The sequence below is a fragment of the Olea europaea genome, unplaced genomic scaffold, assembly GCF_002742605.1.
Source record: "Olea europaea var. sylvestris unplaced genomic scaffold, O_europaea_v1 scaffold1404, whole genome shotgun sequence".
In the NCBI taxonomy this organism is placed as follows: domain Eukaryota; kingdom Viridiplantae; phylum Streptophyta; class Magnoliopsida; order Lamiales; family Oleaceae; genus Olea; species Olea europaea.
In genome coordinates this window covers 31409-50702 of record NW_019231564.1, presented here as the reverse complement: position 1 = coordinate 50702, position 19294 = coordinate 31409, and the positions used below count along the sequence as shown (strand labels likewise).

Here is a 19294-nt window from a genome sequence, read left to right as displayed (position 1 = left end):
GATACCATTAATATTCTGGCTTATAAACTAAGCCCCCAATTGGTCCCCATTTCTTGAAATGAAAATGGGTGGAGTAATATTTTTTTGAAAAATGAATAGTTGAAAAAAAAATTTCGATTTACATGTAATATTATTTTATGAAAGATTGTGTGATTGAAAATATGATAGAGAAAAATGAAATAGAATTTAACAAGGGCTAAGCCCCCGTTTGAGCCTATTATTTTTTATTACATTAAATTAAATTTCTCTCTCTTCTACTTTTAACCACACAATCTTCAATAAAATAATATTACACATAAATAAAAAACTTTTCAACCATTCATTTTTCAAAAAAAACACTATTCATCTCATTATAATCTACAAATAATGGAGCTCAAACGGCCCCTAAGTTAAAATTAAATATTAATTTCAATTATACATTTATAATTACTGTTTAATACCGTTCACATATTTCATTACTATTTTACTTGATAAACTGATAAATAGATTTAACTAATATTAGATATATACCTATTAACTAGTTTTGATCCAGTTTTAGTTACAATTAACTAAAATCTATCTAATTTTTTTCATTTTAAATTAAAATAAACTTCTCAGTAAAAATATTATCGCGTGTTGCGAATGAAATAGCAATTAGAATACAATCAATCCAGAAAAATAAGATGGAATCATAACTAGAGTGATCAGCTTGTGTTCCACTTTATTCCCCATTCAAGACATAAATGTTAACGAATCAGATCCTACCGCAAGAAATAGAGTAACAATATCCTGTATGAATAAAGAATAACGAGCAAAATGGTTGAAAAAAATTTAGCCCCTTTTTGGTCCCATTATTTGTTATTATAATTGTTGGAATAGTATTGTTTTGGAGCATGTGCTGTCGAAAAAAAAAAAAGAAGAAGAAGAAATTTACAATTTACGTGTAATATTATTTTATGAAAAATTTTATAGTTGAAAATAAGAGAAAAAAATTATAATGTAAAATAATAGGCACTTAAATTGTTTTACACACTACATTTTTTTTCAAAACTTATCCCTAATAAACAATTAAATCCCTGAATATAGCTAATGCTTGATCGTTAAGCTTTATGCGTAGTCTTGGTGTTTATTTACATACCCATTGTTAGAATCTGTTCAATAGTGATTATGAGAATTAATTTATTGACCATCTGAGAGAAAAGTGGATTTCATATGTGAGTGAAGAAGGTAAAAATGACGACTGAAATAGTGAAAAATCAATTTTTGTGATGAAAAATTGCTACCAATCGGGCACTATTTCAATCGTCATTTTTTACTTTTTCATTCACATGTGGGACCAATTTTTCTCTCTAACGATCAAAAAATCAATTCTCGTTATAACTACCAAACAAACAAATTTGATTTCACGTTCGAGAAAAAACATTGATTAGCTCATTTCTTTTAAATTTTTATTCAGTGTGCATTTGATATCTTCTGTTTGAACTTGGATAAATTGTCCTATATTTTGTAGGCAACTCACATAATTAAGTAGTTTTTCATATAAAATTTTGATATCTTCACATTTTACAATTTTAAAATTCAACTCTCTCTCCTAAATAATAATTAAAGCATTGAAAAATTGTCCTTTCTTCTTACGAATTTAAGTACGGAAGATGCACCATAAAGAGCGATATTCATCTAATAAATTTGAGTTATGTCACACGAATAACGGGAGTGATCTCGAGGATGACCCCACACACATACATGATGGTAGGGACTTTTAATTCTCGCGAGACCCACTCATTCTATGTGAGGGCACGGTCATCCTTGTGATCACTCCCGCGGATTGAGTGGCTTAACTCAATAAATTTAGTCATTATCTAGTATAGCATACTAAAGCAAAATAAAAAAAATAAAAAATTATTATTATTATTGTACAGTGCTATCAAATTCTTGTGACTAAACACGATGAAAAACAAGTAGTCCGTGTTAAACCACGTTTATTTATGTCCAATTTATTTATGGCTAAATTACCACTTTATTAATACCCTCAATTAAAGTACCTAATATAGGCGCAACCGCTTACTTTTGAAACAATCAGAGGGCAGTTACGTAATATCACCCAATTCCAAGGACCTATATAATCTGCACTCACACGTTCAGTCTATCGGACATCACCCCCACGCGCTGGTAAATGAAATTCCTGAAATCTCCAGTGAGATTCATCAGTTTTTAATCTCTTCAATTCGGGCATTTCATACACAGAAACAGTCTCATATTGATTTAACGTTTTTTCTCTTCTTCAAATCTGATCTCTTGAATCAGTGCACACATTTATAGATACAGATTATAATTATACGCACATATATGGCTTCGGAGTTGATATTCAGAGGGCACGAGTCACCGACGGTGACGGAGGCGTACTCACCGAAGCCGCCAAAGCCATGGTTGAGTGTGATTCGTCCGGTTCGGTACATGCTCCGTGAGCAGCGACTCGTATTTGTTTTCGTTGGTATTGCTATCGCCACCCTCGTCTTCACCCTCCTCCCCTCCTCCCATACCCCAGCTTCCGTCTCCAACTCGGTTTTCTCCTCCGAGTTGACTCAGCCTCAAAGGCTCATCAGCCATCCCACCGGGTTCGGAATCGGGTCGTCCTTCAATTCAGGCGGAAAAATACCTCTAGGCCTGAAAAGGAAGGGTTTGAGAATCGTGGTGACCGGTGGGGCAGGGTTTGTTGGAAGCCATTTGGTTGACCGTCTAATTAGCAGAGGCGACAGCGTGATCGTGGTTGATAATTTCTTCACCGGAAGGAAAGAGAACGTCATGCATCATTTTGGAAACCCTAGGTTCGAACTCATTCGACACGACGTCGTTGAGCCACTTCTATTGGAGGTCGATCAGATCTATCACCTCGCTTGCCCTGCCTCTCCTGTTCATTACAAGCACAACCCTGTCAAGACTATTATATCCTTCACTACGATTATTAATTTTCCCAAATTTAACTCTTATTTATTTATTATTATTATTATTATTATTTCACGCAAAATTATGGCGTTTAATCATCAGTTTATCCTTGATTTCGTGTTCTATACAAGACAAATGTAGTAGGGACATTGAACATGCTGGGTTTGGCAAAGAGAGTGGGTGCGCGGTTTTTGCTAACGAGCACCAGTGAAGTGTACGGCGATCCACTGCAACATCCACAAGTCGAAACTTACTGGGGCAACGTCAATCCAATCGGTAAGTAATCTGTTCATTTGTCTCAGGTTTTCCATTATAAGCAAGCACATTTGCTTAGGTTCATACCGTCTGAATATGAATTCACTGGACTAATATCGGTCAGTGCGGATCATGTTAGCCTTGCTTTGTAGCTCATGCCTAACGTGAGCCATACGGATTTGTCGCGAACCGATTCGTACGTTCATTGGCTATAAATTTTCAATTCAAAGCTTCGCGCCACGTGTTTTTTGATGATGGGTCGAAGTACAATTACCTTTTCAATCCTAGATCCAAAAAAATTTATTGAAGGTCACCCAACTTACAGGGTTTTCTCATGTTGGTCACCTAAATTTAATATATTTCAATTTGATACTCAACTTTTATTTTGTTTCAATTTAACAATGCCCCGTTTTGCCCCCATTATCTGAAAATGAAAATGGGAGGAATAATATTTTTTAAAAAAATGAGTGGTTGAAAAAGAAGGAAATTTTTTTGATTTACGTGTAATATTATTTTATTGAAAATTGTGTGGTTGAGAATGGGAGAGAGAAAAATAGAATGTAATATAATTAAATTTAATGGAGATCAACAGTCTGGATGATATTTATAGAAATTTTCCCCAATTTGACGAGTCAATTCCTAATTCTGGATCCACCCATCTAAAAGTCAAGGCATTTGGTATGAGTCGAAGTATTTTAATTGATCTTTGATTACCTATCTATAATAGTACTGAAAAAAAAAAGTGGGTTAGCTTGAGGGCAAAGTTGTCATTACAGAAAATTGGACCATGTAACGTAAACAAAACTGGAAACTGAGATCTGGCAATATTAGTTGGAATTTTTGTACGTTACTGACAAGAAAACGTTATTGGTCGGCAACAGGTGTTCGAAGCTGCTACGATGAGGGGAAACGTACCGCTGAAACGTTGACAATGGATTATCACAGAGGTGCTGGCGTCGAGGTCAGTTTAAATATGCTTTTCTTTCTTTTTCTCTCTCATTTTTATTAAAAAAAAAATTGTTATTAAGACACTTTTTTTTTTTTATTACTTAAATGAGTACTATTTTGTTACCAAGAAGGTGTTTGGTAGGAATTAAAATTACATTTTTTTAGTAAATTGTAATAGAAAATTTTGAAATGTGGGGTTGAAAAGTTGTGAAACTCATAAAAAATGTAATTAATATTGATTGTTTGACTTTGATTTAGATTAAAATAAGATTTTAATTCAAACCAAACAGACTCCAAATTTTGTTCTTGTATAAATTTTCCATTATTGACATGTTTGGCAGTGTAGGCCCCATTTGGTCTCCATTAAATTAAATTTCATTTTTCTCTCTTATATTTTCAATCAAACAATCTTTTATAAAATTATATTATACGTAAATCGAAAACTTTTCCTTATTTTTCAACTACTCATTCTTCAAAAAATTATAATTCCACCTATTTTAATTTGAAAAAATGGAGGCCAAACGGGGGATAGATTGAACATTACTAAAAAGGGGGGAAAAAATGTTAAAAATTTTCTTCCTGTCTGATATTGAAGAAGATTTGTATGCCAAATATATATTACTAATCCTTTGTCTATCTTTGTCTTCCTAATCAATAATCATCCGCTCATTTCTGAACAAAGCCTGAGCCTGAATACTTCATATTTTAGTCCAACCAAGCCACAAGCATAAATTATTCTAATTGATAAAAATAATGTGAACCACGATGTTGTGATATGTTACTATGGCAGACTCAGGCAGAGGATCGAACAAAAATTGAGCTGGTTCAAAATTCTAAGACCACCTCAATTTAGCTAGTATCTCCTTGCGAATGTTTTGAAGACTTTTTGGATGAAGGCCACTTTCGATTTTTTAGAAATGATCTCGAAAACTGGCCCTGTTTGTACAAAATTTTGTTAAAAACAATGGTTTTCATGTTTGCGACAAAATAGCTCTTCCATCTCTGATATCTGGTAAAATTCAACTATAATCATAGTATGAATTGCATTATTTTCGGTGGCGAGTTTTAAAACATTATTGTCGCAGGTGAGAATTGCTAGGATCTTTAACACCTATGGACCTCGGATGTGCATTGATGATGGTCGTGTTGTTAGTAACTTTGTGGCTCAGGTACATATTTCAGATAATTGTATTTATGTAGTCGTTTTTCTACTCTAATTTCACAGAATTAGACTTGTACAGTAACCTGGAAGATCGAGATTATATCATCCGTTTAAACAGAATTTATTTGATGTTAAATGTATCGAGTTAAGACTTAATTTGTTGTTTCTAGGCTTTGAGAAAGGAACCACTGACAGTTTATGGTGATGGGAAGCAGACAAGAAGTTTTCAATATGTTTCTGATTTGGTAAGAAGTTTCAAATGTGAATATTTATTCTCTATTTTTATTTTTATTTTCCTTTTTCCCACTTACGATGTTCAACATATTTATGCCTTAATCAACCTCTTAATTCCTTATATTATGCAACTGCATTGTGAATTGAACGAATTTATTTAATTTGAGAGAGGGTGGTGATATTATTGCGTTCAAGTTCTTGGACCTATTAATGTTGAGTAAATAGGGATGTAAAGGAAGACTGTTACGCACAGGTTTTTTCTTTGTAATTTTAAGAAAATTAACTAGAAAATTGAAGAAAACTGTCTTGTTCGGTGGTAGTTGCCCTTGGCCCTGATATATTTCGCAGCTCTAAACAATGAGTAGTAGAAAACCATTATTATTGTTCTGATTGAGGACTTTACGCTTCTAAAATTTTGCTAATATATTTGCTGATTCAACTTGTCGACAATGCTCATAAATTATTATACATAAAACGGCTTGTAGTAGTTACTTGTAATTTGTGTTTGATTGTAAAGGTTGAGGGCCTGATGCGGTTGATGGAAGGAGAACATGTAGGACCTTTCAATCTTGGAAACCCTGGTGAATTCACTATGCTTGAACTTGCACAGGTATGCCATGCTTCTATTTCCTGACGTTGTGTAGAATTATGACATCGATATTAGTTAAAAAAACACTCCTGCCAGCTTTTCACGTACTTGGCAACCTACTCTTTTGCGAAGAGTTTTTCAGGGAAGTGGAAACTATCATTTAGACATCATGGTCGAGTAGTTTTAACTCATACTAGGTCGTAAGGGCGTTGGAGAATTGTTTTGCTTTCCTTACCTTAAAACATTGAATTTAAAAGGTTAATATACTCCTCGACGGTTGATGAAGCTAGTATGAAAAATTAAGGTTTTAGCTTTATAACACAAATGGTCAAGTTTTTCTCGTAGGAGACTCCAAAATCATTTTCCATTATCTACTCTTAGGTACACTGAACTAGACACAACTTCTCTTTCCTTAATCATGTCTCTCAAGATCATCTTGAACACACCTGTTATTCTGTTGAAACACAGGTGGTTCAGGAAACCATTGATGCAGATGCTAAGATAGAATTCAGGCCCAACACAGAGGATGATCCTCACAAGAGGAAGCCGGACATCTCAAAGGCCAAGGAGTTTCTCGGTTGGGAACCCAAAGTACCTCTACGGAAGGGTCTTCCGATGATGGTTTCCGACTTCCGGCAACGAATCTTTGGTGATCACGAGGAAAATGCTGCCTCGGCATAATTAAGTTTTAATATCTTTGTTTCCTATGAAGATTCTTGAATCCCAGCATTCCAACAAGGACGCAGGTGCAGTGCAGAATCATATGAGCAACACCTTACATTCTCGTGCAGGTTTTTGAGATTCTTTTAGTAATTTGTCTGAGTTTATTCTAAGTGCCGTTGGCCCTATAATCTTTTGGTAGTCTTAAATAACTTTTCACAAATTCTCGATGGATTAGCGTCTACTATGCTGGTGACCTGTAATAGGCACCCAGCAATGGAAATGAATTCATTCTATAGACATTGGCTTAGGTGTGCCTTAAAAGATTATGAATTTTATTGAATTTTGAATATAATTCACATTAATTTATAAGAATTTTATTAAAAATAACAAAATTTTAAAAGAATTTGTTGTGTGTATTTTTAAGTTTAAAAATCATCTAAATTTCTTGAAATTCTTTCATTAAAAAAATCCTTATAAATCCATGAGGGACACCGAAAATTTTAATAGATTTCATTGAAAATCATTAAAATCTCAATGGGGGAACATTTGAATTTACAAAAAATTTTAAATTCATTAAAATCTTAGTCAAGTATATCCATGTTTAAATGTAGACTTTCAATTTCTTTAACAGTTGAATAGCAAACAGCTGTTTTAAGATTTTGTTAAATATTGATCGGAGCTTTTTAATTGCACTAAAGAACTCTAATTATTTTCTATTATAACACTTACGTCTTTAATTTGTTATTACATGTTTTTACTCAAATCTTTCATTAGTTAGTATATCTGGTCCATGTACTTCTATTTTTTGCACTTTTATGTTTGCTATTCTTTCACCTATTTAAAATATGAAAGACAAATATGTCTTTTTATGTTTCCTTTATGAACTTTTTAGGTAAAAATCATTATCAAGACGAAATGTATCAATTAATAGAAAATTGAAAACATAAGAGCAATAATAAGCAAATATTAGGGACCTTTAGTACAACTAAAAAGTGGAGAATGAAAGAAATTATGGTGACAATATAACCACTATTCAACGAATCATAATAGTCGAGGAGAGTTTCTTTGCATTGATTTGGCCCTCTCCTTCTTCTCCTCCTCATTTTTTTTCTTTTACCAAGAATCGGGCCAGTGAGAAAAAATTTCTTTGATATGGATAAAAACAAAATTGAAAGGTATTTATAAAAATATAAAATTAAAACGAATGGATTATTTTCGTAAAAGTACACTACTCGTCAAATTATTTTCCAAAGTACTCTCATTCATACACTAACTGAAAGGGCAGCAAAATGCAAAATAGAGGGCAGATCTGAGCTCTGGCGGCCGGAAAACAAAGTAATCACTGCAGACAAACGACAGTAGGAGTGGAAGCACCAGATAAACGAAGGGGTTTCTCAGTGGAAAATATGGCAAAGTGCATTCGAGTAGGTGAAGAAAAAGACGACTCAACAGTAATAAAAATTTTGTACCTTTACAAAAGGTGATTTCCTAATAAAGGACAAATAAACACAAGGAAACAATTCCCAGTAATCAACACTAACGGTACATAGTATGGTATTCAGGTTGTGTAGATAAAGATTTCAGTAATCCAATTGGTATATTCAATAGAAGAAAGCAATGTTATCTCATTTCGATTCTTGGACTACTGTTCACATTGAGTAAATGAAATAAGTTACCAGAGAACATTTCAAATAAGAAAATAAGGGATTTTCCATTATTTCTCTGCGGACTACATCGCAGAGTCATGGCACGCACCACGGCTCTTCCAGCCACAAATATATTTCATGTGCGACCTAGTTTTATGCTGCTTTTTCCCATTTAATGTCACCAGCGACGCCGTGACATTTAGTTTCTCGGGAACAAGGATAGATTGGTGAATTGATTTCATGTCTTCACAAGAAGAACGCTTGTCGAGCCATGATACAATGTCAGAGAAGACGATCTCAATGTTGCTATCTGGCTCACCGGACGTCAAACCATGCCACATCCCGGAATATAGTTTTATGGTCTTGTCTGTACTACTCGCCCTCTCGTACAATGCCCTACTCACCTCCGGGTCCGTCACTGTATCCGCTTCACCATGCAACACAAAGAATGGCAAAGTCACCTGTCGAAAAGCCACACCCAACAACCATATGATAAGAATGAGTTAAACATGAGAACTCAATCGACCATCTTCCATCGAGACATTTGAAACTTTTGATCATTTATATCACTGTTTTTTCTAAGCCATAGGAAAGATTTTGCTTCATGTTTGGCTAAGCTTAAAATGTTTACTTATAATATGAACTGTGTGATAATGACCTCTTGCAAACTCTCTTCAAGGTTCATGCTAGTTCTGAGCATTTCGAGAGCTGTCTTCAACCTTGGCTTCTCTTGGTATATCAACCGGTTGCATCGTATCTGCAGAATTATTACAGAGACACCTAAAATGGACCATTTACGAAATTCACTTCAAATTCTCCAACGTAATGATAGGCTCACCTCTTCTCGTTTAATCGGATCCTTGAAGGCCGAATCAATAACATCCTTTGTAGGAACTATCTTCCATTTCGGTATTACGTCTTCCACCCGAGTTAGAAGACTTATAACCAGGGGGTGTGGCTTCACCTTCTCAGAGATCTAATGACATGAAAAAGAAATATTAGAATCGCTTATATTCCAATTTTCTGCTCGTTCTCCATTTCAAACGAAGCCTCTTATAGAAACTTGAGCACTTGTGTCAGGACAAAAAAACTTCATCGAAATGAAAGAAACTCAAATCTTGTTTATTATATTGTCGACTCCTACCTAATATAGTGTAAACGTGTTCTTCAAGTCTAACACCATACTCGTCCACCCAACTCTAATAATCAAATAAAGAACATTCAATTACATCCTTACGACCTTACACATCGGAGCAACAAGAACAGCGCCATGCCAGAAAGCAGGATCTTTTTTGTGTATTAACAGAGACACTGCTCCTCCCATTGACTCCCCATATAAAAATCTTCTTTTTCCCATGTATTCTTCCTGCCCTGAATCCATTGAAAGTAAATCCTTTTGAGTAAAGCTATAACCAAATGCATTGTTAAGCATTACAAGTGTGCACAGAGCAATTTTTTTAGGCCAACTAATTGAGTTCTTGTGCAACATAATTGATAGCTTGAGCATAACAACACGGTCGAGTAGATCAAATTAAATTCTTTAGTACGTTGATTTCTTAAATAATTGAATTAAAAAAAAAAACGAGGTCCCATTTCGAGCAAGATCAAAATGATACTAGAGAATTAATTAATTGTCCATCCCTCCAGCAATCAGCATCTTAGATTAGGAATTTAGGATAATGGATTTGTAAATTATTTAAACTATTGTTAAATACAAATGATTCCTCTAGAAAGTTTAAGGCTGTACTGAAAAATCAACGCAAGGGCAGAGTTGGAGAGTTTGGTAACTTACCACAAATAGATTTGAAATGGTCACTGCAGTCATTGACAATGTTGTCAAATCTTTTGATGTAACATCGAGCACCCATCGACCGCCCGTGGCCTTCATAATCCATACCAAACACGGCATATCCTTGACTAGCCAGCCTTGTCCCGCAGCCTAACCAAAATCCATTTAAGCAGTGCTAAGAACTCAAATTTGGTTTAGCCGACTACTAATAACACGTAGGCTTACTTGCTTAAGCGGCATGATTATTGTTATTTATGATGATTGCTACGTGATCAAAGTCAATTAATCATATTTTGGTAATGATAGGGACATGTGACCAGTTCAGGCCTAACTATTAGTTGCCTGTTAACCTAATTAACCAAACTAAGCTACCCTGCATAATATTTTCTGGGTAAGAATTTGACCTTGTACCAACAATTCTTTATTTCTTGTTCAGTTATATGTGTGGACATGCAGTTTCTTTGGTTGGGTGAACTGCTTAGTATTGGATGGTATAAAAGAAGATAAAGAATCAAAAAATTTTGTCCGCTGTACGATTGTCATAATGCCTACTCGAATCCAATTCGGACAGTGCCTAACAAAACTTGGAGAAATTCAACTCTACGGGAATTTCAACTCCCAAACCCCAAAATATTTCCACAAAAAGGGGGGAAAAACCATAGAAAAGAATAATACTGGATAGAAGATTATAAGATCCATGTTTAAATGTAGACTTTCAATTTCTTTAACAGTTGAATAGCAAACAGCTGTTTTAAGATTTTGTTAAATATTGATCGGAGCTTTTTAATTGCACTAAAGAACTCTAATTATTTTCTATTATAGCACTTACGTCTTTAATTTGTTATTACATGTTTTTACTCAAATCTTTCATTAGTTAGTATATCTGGTCCATGTACTTCTATTTTTTGCACTTTTATGTTTGCTATTCTTTCACCTGTTTAAAATATGAAAGACAAATATGTCTTTTTATGTTTCCTTTATGAACTTTTTAGGTAAAAATCATTATCAAGACGAAATGTATCAATTAATAGAAAATTGAAAACATAAGAGCAATAATAAGCAAATATTAGGGACCTTTAGTACAACTAAAAAGTGGAGAATGAAAGAAATTATGGTGACAATATAACCACTATTCAACGAATCATAATAGTCGAGGAGAGTTTCTTTGCATTGATTTGGCCCTCTCCTTCTTCTCCTCCTCATTTTTTTTCTTTTACCAAGAATCGGGCCAGTGAGAAAAAATTTCTTTGATATGGATAAAAACAAAATTGAAAGGTATTTATAAAAATATAAAATTAAAACGAATGGATTATTTTCGTAAAAGTACACTACTCGTCAAATTATTTTCCAAAGTACTCTCATTCATACACTAACTGAAAGGGCAGCAAAATGCAAAATAGAGGGCAGATCTGAGCTCTGGCGGCCGGAAAACAAAGTAATCACTGCAGACAAACGACAGTAGGAGTGGAAGCACCAGATAAACGAAGGGGTTTCTCAGTGGAAAATATGGCAAAGTGCATTCGAGTAGGTGAAGAAAAAGACGACTCAACAGTAATAAAAATTTTGTACCTTTACAAAAGGTGACTTCCTAATAAAGGACAAATAAACACAAGGAAACAATTCCCAGTAATCAACACTAACGGTACATAGTATGGTATTCAGGTTGTGTAGATAAAGATTTCAGTAATCCAATTGGTATATTCAATAGAAGAAAGCAATGTTATCTCATTTCGATTCTTGGACTACTGTTCACATTGAGTAAATGAAATAAGTTACCAGAGAACATTTCAAATAAGAAAATAAGGGATTTTCCATTATTTCTCTGCGGACTACATCGCAGAGTCATGGCACGCACCACGGCTCTTCCAGCCACAAATATATTTCATGTGCGACCTAGTTTTATGCTGCTTTTTCCCATTTAATGTCACCAGCGACGCCGTGACATTTAGTTTCTCGGGAACAAGGATAGATTGGTGAATTGATTTCATGTCTTCACAAGAAGAACGCTTGTCGAGCCATGATACAATGTCAGAGAAGACAATCTCAATGTTGCTATCTGGCTCACCGGACGTCAAACCATGCCACATCCCGGAATATAGTTTTATGGTCTTGTCTGTACTACTCGCCCTCTCGTACAATGCCCTACTCACCTCCGGGTCCGTCACTGTATCCGCTTCACCATGCAACACAAAGAATGGCAAAGTCACCTGTCGAAAAGCCACACCCAACAACCATATGATAAGAATGAGTTAAACATGAGAACTCAATCGACCATCTTCCATCGAGACATTTGAAACTTTTGATCATTTATATCACTGTTTTTTCTAAGCCATAGGAAAGATTTTGCTTCATGTTTGGCTAAGCTTAAAATGTTTACTTATAATATGAACTGTGTGATAATGACCTCTTGCAAACTCTCTTCAAGGTTCATGCTAGTTCTGAGCATTTCGAGAGCTGTCTTCAACCTTGGCTTCTCTTGGTATATCAACCGGTTGCATCGTATCTGCAGAATTATTACAGAGACACCTAAAATGGACCATTTACGAAATTCACTTCAAATTCTCCAACGTAATGATAGGCTCACCTCTTCTCGTTTAATCGGATCCTTGAAGGCCGAATCAATAACATCCTTTGTAGGAACTATCTTCCATTTCGGTATTACGTCTTCCACCCGAGTTAGAAGACTTATAACCAGGGGGTGTGGCTTCACCTTCTCAGAGATCTAATGACATGAAAAAGAAATATTAGAATCGCTTATATTCCAATTTTCTGCTCGTTCTCCATTTCAAACGAAGCCTCTTATAGAAACTTGAGCACTTGTGTCAGGACAAAAAAACTTCATCGAAATGAAAGAAACTCAAATCTTGTTTATTATATTGTCGACTCCTACCTAATATAGTGTAAACGTGTTCTTCAAGTCTAACACCATACTCGTCCACCCAACTCTAATAATCAAATAAAGAACATTCAATTACATCCTTACGACCTTACACATCGGAGCAACAAGAACAGCGCCATGCCAGAAAGCAGGATCTTTTTTGTGTATTAACAGAGACACTGCTCCTCCCATTGACTCCCCATATAAAAATCTTCTTTTTCCCATGTATTCTTCCTGCCCTGAATCCATTGAAAGTAAATCCTTTTGAGTAAAGCTATAACCAAATGCATTGTTAAGCATTACAAGTGTGCACAGAGCAATTTTTTTAGGCCAACTAATTGAGTTCTTGTGCAACATAATTGATAGCTTGAGCATAACAACACGGTCGAGTAGATCAAATTAAATTCTTTAGTACGTTGATTTCTTAAATAATTGAATTAAAAAAAAAAACGAGGTCCCATTTCGAGCAAGATCAAAATGATACTAGAGAATTAATTAATTGTCCATCCCTCCAGCAATCAGCATCTTAGATTAGGAATTTAGGATAATGGATTTGTAAATTATTTAAACTATTGTTAAATACAAATGATTCCTCTAGAAAGTTTAAGGCTGTACTGAAAAATCAACGCAAGGGCAGAGTTGGAGAGTTTGGTAACTTACCACAAATAGATTTGAAATGGTCACTGCAGTCATTGACAATGTTGTCAAATCTTTTGATGTAACATCGAGCACCCATCGACCGCCCGTGGCCTTCATAATCCATACCAAACACGGCATATCCTTGACTAGCCAGCCTTGTCCCGCAGCCTAACCAAAATCCATTTAAGCAGTGCTAAGAACTCAAATTTGGTTTAGCCGACTACTAATAACACGTAGGCTTACTTGCTTAAGCGGCATGATTATTGTTATTTATGATGATTGCTACGTGATCAAAGTCAATTAATCATATTTTGGTAATGATAGGGACATGTGACCAGTTCAGGCCTAACTATTAGTTGCCTGTTAACCTAATTAACCAAACTAAGCTACCCTGCATAATATTTTCTGGGTAAGAATTTGACCTTGTACCAACAATTCTTTATTTCTTGTTCAGTTATATGTGTGCACATGCAGTTTCTTTGGTAGGGTGAACTGCTTAGTATTGGATGGTATAAAAGAAGATAAAGAATCAAAAAATTTTGTCCACTGTACGATTGTCATAATGCCTACTCGAATCCAATTCGGACAGTGCCTAACAAAACTTGGAGAAATTCAACTCTACGGGAATTTCAACTCCCAAACCCCAAAATATGTCCACAAAAAGGGGGAAAAAACCATAGAAAAGAATAATACTGGATAGAAGATTATAAGAAGGCATAGGTCTCCATATTTTGGTTGGTTGGTATGAAGTCACGGGTCATATATAGTAAAGCAAGAAAAAGGGCAACAAGGCATGGGCATACACAATCCTCACTGTACACCCACATCATATTTTCACTCGGATGTTTGTAAAGGTAGATTAGACTGAGCATGCTATGTATCTTTACTAGAGATAACGTGATATTTAATGATAAGCTTAGTAAAGTAAATCTCGTATTCATGCAATTAATTGGCCTTAATGCCACATCATATGGAGATTATAACATTATGCTATTAGACTGCAGTCGACAATATTATGCTCATGTTTGTCTACCATTAAAACAATTTTTTTTTTCTCAAATTCATTTTTAATCACACGTTCATACTAGAATATTTTGCACGAAAATCTTTTTTTTTTTTTACATTTTAACCACACATTTTCAAAATAATTGCAATTTCAAAACTCATTTTCTCAAAAAAAATAATAATAATAAATAAAAATAAAAATAAAAATTCTAAACTCATTTTCTCAAAAAAAAAAAAAAAAACTCATAAAAATAGTTGTCGAACAGGGGTTAAATAAGACAAATTATTACCTAATACCGCTTACCAAGACCTCCGTAGATAGTTCCACGAATGAATAGATACGTTCCTTCACCACTTCGTAAAAAAATAGTCTTAAGGTATGAATATGTTGAAAATATTACCTCTTCACAAAATCATCTTTTCACAATTCCAGATTCAAGATTTCAGTAACCGCTCTACTTTTTCAATAAATACAGTATTAATTAATGAAGAAAAAGAAATGCATTCATGACCTGTATATGTATGTGCAGAAACAGATAACGGCATTAAATCCAATTAATATAATAAGAAATTAAATAGAGGAGAAAAGTAGGACGCATCACATGGGAAAACACTTATTACCTTTCATGAAATTACTGCATTCCATGCCATAACCTGCAACCTCATTAAGCAATCTTCAATCAGAGAGAGAGAAAATTATACGCAGAAACATCTCTGTGTGTGTGTGTGTGTGAGAGAGAGAGAGAGACCATGACACAGAAAAACAAGGGCCTTTGGAGATGAAAAAGGCAACCATCTGCAAGTGAAAATCTGCACTCCTCTGGAATTATATATGTATTCCTGAACCCAAAACCAAACAACCCAATAGAAAAAAAAATACCATTCTCAAGTTCATAAATCCAAAAATAATAATGTAGTGGATTACAAAATGGAATAACAAAAATGAAATGTTAAAGTAAATGGTCACAGGCTAAAGAAAACCCACCTCATGATATTCAACGTCCATGTTTAATTAGAGGAAGTAAAGAAATCCAAGCTAAGAAATGGGATTTAACATACACACTTTGTGAGCTATATACTGGATCTGCAGGCAGGAGCAGGAAAATATAGAGAAAAAATATATGAATGTGAGAGAGTTATATAGATTAGAAAATGAAGGTTGGATTTGTTTGACTCTGGTTTTTTGGCTTCGGATTTCTTCCTTTGACGTGACAAGAAGATTGCGAAATTTTGCTGAGGTTTACAGGTAGACTACGAAGCCAATGTTTGACTTTTTTTTTCACAAATAGACCTCATTTTTCTCGTAACGATTTAGGAGTGATTTTGAAAATTGATTTTTTGACTGTTAAAGATAATGTGGATCCTACTTGTGAAAGAAGAATTCAAAAATGACGGTTGAAATAGTACACTAACAGTCAAAAAATTAATTTTAATTAGCTTTTAAACTCTACCAAACAAGCTCTTAGGCCGACCCCTCTCACTCTTTATATATATATATATATATATATAGGAGTGATTTTGAGAATTGATTTTTGACTGTTAAAGATAATGTGGGTCCTACTTGTGAAAGAAGAATTCAAAAATGATGGTTGAAATAGTACACTAACGGTCAAAAAATTAATTTTAATTAGCTTTTAAGCTCTACCAAACAAGCTCTTAGACCGGCCCCTCTCACTCTTTATATATATATAGTCGCTATCATGTGAATTGCATTAATTTTGTATTTATCGTATTTTTATTAGTGTATGAATTTTAATTTTTTGAAAAGTTTTTGAAGCAGTATCCAAGAATATTTCCATGATATAAGAAAATAATTGTAAATTATTTTTACAATTGCATAGCAATATGTTATCTAAAAAAAATGCTTGTATATTTCATATTTGAATAAGAAATACACAAACTATTTTGCTTCTATTCTTTGATAGTGTTGATATAATTGAATTGAATGTGAAAATTATATTTCTAAATTTTGTGTAATTCAATATTGTAAAATTGAAAAAAAAAATTTCTGCACAGTGCGGAGTAAAAATATAAAAAGGTGCAAAAAGAGAAAAACATCTCTGCACAGTGTGGAGTAAAAAGAAAAAAATTCATTCGCACAGTGTGGAGAAATGACAAACCAACTTTTCGCACAGTACGGAGAGCAAAAAAAACTTTCCGCACTGTGTGAAGAGAGTTCATTCTCTTCGCACAGTGCAGAGTTGATCCGCACCATGGCAAAACCTTTGTATAGTGCGGAAAGAAAAAAAACTCTCCGCACAGTGCGTAGAGAGTTGAACCATGTGCGAAGTAAAAAAAAAGTGCGGAGAGAAAAAAAATCTCCGCACAGTATGGAGAGAGTTGAACCACGTGTGGAGAGTTGGCAAACTCTTCGCATAGTGTGGAGTAAAAAACAACTCTCAACACAGTACGGAGAGATGACAAACTAGCTCTCCGCACAGTACAGAGAAAAAAAACTCTCAGCACAGTGCGGAGAATTGTTTTCAAATTCCTTAATTACAAGTCAAATTTCAAGATTGTAAATTTTTCGTATATTCAACGAAACAGAATCGAAAAAATGGCTCAAAATCAATTATGTCTTCTTTAAATTCCAGTCACAGCTCAATTTTTGAGTACGCAAATCATATTTACGGTATTGGAAATGAACTTTCTAGTGATTCATACAATGAAACAATATGTGATTTGTGCAAAGAAGGGGATATTGATAGTACCATGGCATTGCTTTCACAAATGAAGGTTTTAGGATACTACCCAAATTCAATATTTTACTCTTACTTGATAATAGCTATTGGACATTAGAAGCGGATACTATTTTAAATGAAATTATACTTTCGGGTTGTAGGTCAGGAATTAAAATGTTCAATGCATTGATCAAAAGTTGTTTGAGAAAATACTTCTTGGAACTTGCAGATAAAGTCCCAAGAGTTTTTGTTTTTCTCTTCACATTGTACGGAGAGATAGTTTACCATATCTTCGCACTTTGCGGAGTCTTTTTTTTTTTTTTTTACTTATGTGCGTAGAATTTATTTTATTTTATTTTTATTTTTTTGTCTTGTGAAGTTTATATATACTAAAATTATTATTATTTTTTAATGTTGTTGGCACGATGCATGTGTGGAAGAATATTTGTTAATCATCATAAATAAAATTCTTCATAAAATGCAAAAAATAAAAATGCATAATAAATTTTCTTATGATGCTAATAAAATCACAACAAATTTTTTTTACAAATAATATAAAAAAAATATTTTTATCTTCAACAAAAAAACACATTTAAAAATTAACAATTTCATAATCAATTTTTTTTTAATTCTTGAAAATACAATTATAAAAAATGAAACAATATTAAATTACAACGTTTAATACCTAAGAAATTCAATATTAAATAAATTTTATACATGTATAACAAATTATAAATCCATATCCGCCTATCGTATTTGCAAACAACATACCGTATTTTCACCTTACCGTATATGTTGTCTACCGTATTTGCAAACTTATCGTATTTTCACCTTACTGTATTTGCAGCGTAACGTATATGCTGCCACCGAATTTGCAACTTATGGTATATGCTGTCTACCGTATTTGCAGCTTATTGTATTTTTATATACCAATTTTTGCACTTACAAATACCGAGAATGCAGAACACCATATATTCACTTATATATATATATAAAGCACAAAATATAAATGCATATGAATATGGTGCTCAATCTTCAATTTTTCAATATTGAATTACACAAAATTTAGAAATATAATATTCACATTCAACTCAATCATATCAACACTATCAAAGAATACAAGCAAAATAATTTGTATAATCTTGTATATTTTTTATTCAAGTATAAAATAAACAAGTATATTTTCTAGATGACACAATACTATTATACAATTGTAAAAATAATTTGCAATTATTTTCTCATATCATAGAAATATTTCTAGATATTACTTCAAAAATTTTCCAAAAAACTAAAATTCATACACTAATAAAAGTACGATAAATGTAAAATTCACGCAACGCAGACAGTCACTGTACGGAGATTTTTTTTTTAACTTCGCACTGTACGAAAAATGTTTTGCCATGGTGTTTGCCATCTCTCTGCACCGTGCGGAGAGATTTTTTTTTACTTCGCACTGTACGGAGAGTTTGCCAACTCTCCGTATATGGTTTGTCATCTCTCCGTCCTATGCAGAGAGTTTTTTTCTTCATTTTTTACTCCGCACATGGTTTACCATCGCGGAGAGTTTATTTTTATTTGTTTTAAAGTTCATGTGCGAGTTTTTTTTTTATTTTTTGGTTTATGGTAGTTTATATTTACTAAAATTATTATTTTTTAATGTTAATGACATGATGTGTGGAAGAACATTTGTTTGACATAAACAAAATGAAAAATAAAAAATGACAACATGCATAGCAAAATCGGATTAATTTACTATTACATGAATAGTAGACCCTCCTTCCCATTTTTATTAGAAGTTAGATATACAAGCTCCCAGGGCACATCTCCAAGTGGTAAAAGGGGAGGGTGGAGAAATCCAACTTTACTTGAGACTGCCGCGTCAA

At 33.7% G+C, this 19294-nt stretch overlaps 4 protein-coding genes across 5 annotated transcripts in view; 2 read left to right on the top strand and 2 right to left on the bottom strand.

Annotated features, from left to right (window-relative positions):
• The window catches only part of LOC111375696 (UDP-glucuronic acid decarboxylase 2-like), a 14728-nt gene extending 7631 nt beyond the window's left edge, over window positions 1–7097 (top strand). Inside the window, exon 8 of the mRNA XM_022998564.1 lies at window positions 6902–7097. The gene's annotated coding sequence lies outside the window, so the exon portion shown is untranslated. The remainder of the gene's footprint in view (window positions 1–6901) is intronic.
• Window positions 2120–7080, top strand: LOC111375694 (UDP-glucuronic acid decarboxylase 2-like). The gene is made up of 7 exons (XM_022998563.1): window positions 2120–2922; window positions 3051–3198; window positions 4059–4138; window positions 5211–5294; window positions 5458–5532; window positions 6039–6131; window positions 6579–7080. Exons 1-7 carry the CDS (start codon window positions 2326–2328, stop codon window positions 6789–6791), a joined length of 1290 nt encoding a protein of 429 aa, XP_022854331.1. The 5' UTR covers window positions 2120–2325; the 3' UTR covers window positions 6792–7080.
• Window positions 7098–8276: 1179 nt separating the features above from the next.
• On the bottom strand, window positions 8277–10636 carry LOC111375697 (caffeoylshikimate esterase-like). The gene is made up of 5 exons (XM_022998565.1): window positions 10212–10636; window positions 9660–9790; window positions 9258–9395; window positions 9078–9176; window positions 8277–8880 (listed from the first exon to the last, which is right to left on the bottom strand). The coding sequence occupies exons 1-5, from the start codon at window positions 10312–10314 to the stop codon at window positions 8503–8505; spliced, it is 849 nt and encodes a 282-aa protein (XP_022854333.1). The 5' UTR covers window positions 10315–10636; the 3' UTR covers window positions 8277–8502.
• Window positions 10637–11811: 1175 nt separating this feature from the next.
• Window positions 11812–15954, bottom strand: LOC111375693 (caffeoylshikimate esterase-like). 2 transcript variants are annotated; one of them, XM_022998561.1, is made up of 8 exons: window positions 15716–15954; window positions 15480–15570; window positions 15352–15384; window positions 13747–13893; window positions 13195–13325; window positions 12793–12930; window positions 12613–12711; window positions 11812–12415 (listed from the first exon to the last, which is right to left on the bottom strand). In XM_022998561.1, the coding sequence occupies exons 1-8, from the start codon at window positions 15734–15736 to the stop codon at window positions 12038–12040; spliced, it is 1038 nt and encodes a 345-aa protein (XP_022854329.1). In that variant the 5' UTR covers window positions 15737–15954; the 3' UTR covers window positions 11812–12037. The 2 variants fall into 2 exon arrangements, with proteins under 2 accessions (XP_022854329.1, XP_022854330.1); XM_022998562.1 differs by lacking the exons at window positions 15352–15384; window positions 15480–15570; window positions 15716–15954 and adding an exon at window positions 15021–15322.
• Between the last annotated feature and the right edge of the window lie 3340 nt (window positions 15955–19294).

Excerpts from the sequence above, each read along its gene's own strand:
- LOC111375694 (XM_022998563.1), top strand. The coding sequence starts at position 2,326 with ATGGCTTCGGAGTTGATATTCAGAGGGCACGAGTCACCGACGGTGACG. Across the intron at positions 2,923-3,050 it reads ACAACCCTGTCAAGACTATT|AAGACAAATGTAGTAGGGAC; the intron begins ATATCCTTCACT and ends CGTGTTCTATAC. Across the intron at positions 3,199-4,058 it reads GGGCAACGTCAATCCAATCG|GTGTTCGAAGCTGCTACGAT; the intron begins GTAAGTAATCTG and ends GGTCGGCAACAG.
- LOC111375697 (XM_022998565.1), bottom strand. The coding sequence starts at position 10,314 with ATGGATTATGAAGGCCACGGGCGGTCGATGGGTGCTCGATGTTACATC. Across the intron at positions 9,396-9,659 it reads TTGTTGCTCCGATGTGTAAG|ATCTCTGAGAAGGTGAAGCC; the intron begins GTCGTAAGGATG and ends TCATGTCATTAG. Across the intron at positions 9,177-9,257 it reads ATCCGATTAAACGAGAAGAG|ATACGATGCAACCGGTTGAT; the intron begins GTGAGCCTATCA and ends ATAATTCTGCAG.
- LOC111375693 (XM_022998561.1), bottom strand. The coding sequence starts at position 15,736 with ATGGACGTTGAATATCATGAG. Across the intron at positions 15,571-15,715 it reads TGGACGTTGAATATCATGAG|GAATACATATATAATTCCAG; the intron begins GTGGGTTTTCTT and ends TTTTGGGTTCAG. Across the intron at positions 13,326-13,746 it reads CCATTTCAAATCTATTTGTG|GGCAGGAAGAATACATGGGA; the intron begins GTAAGTTACCAA and ends CAATGGATTCAG.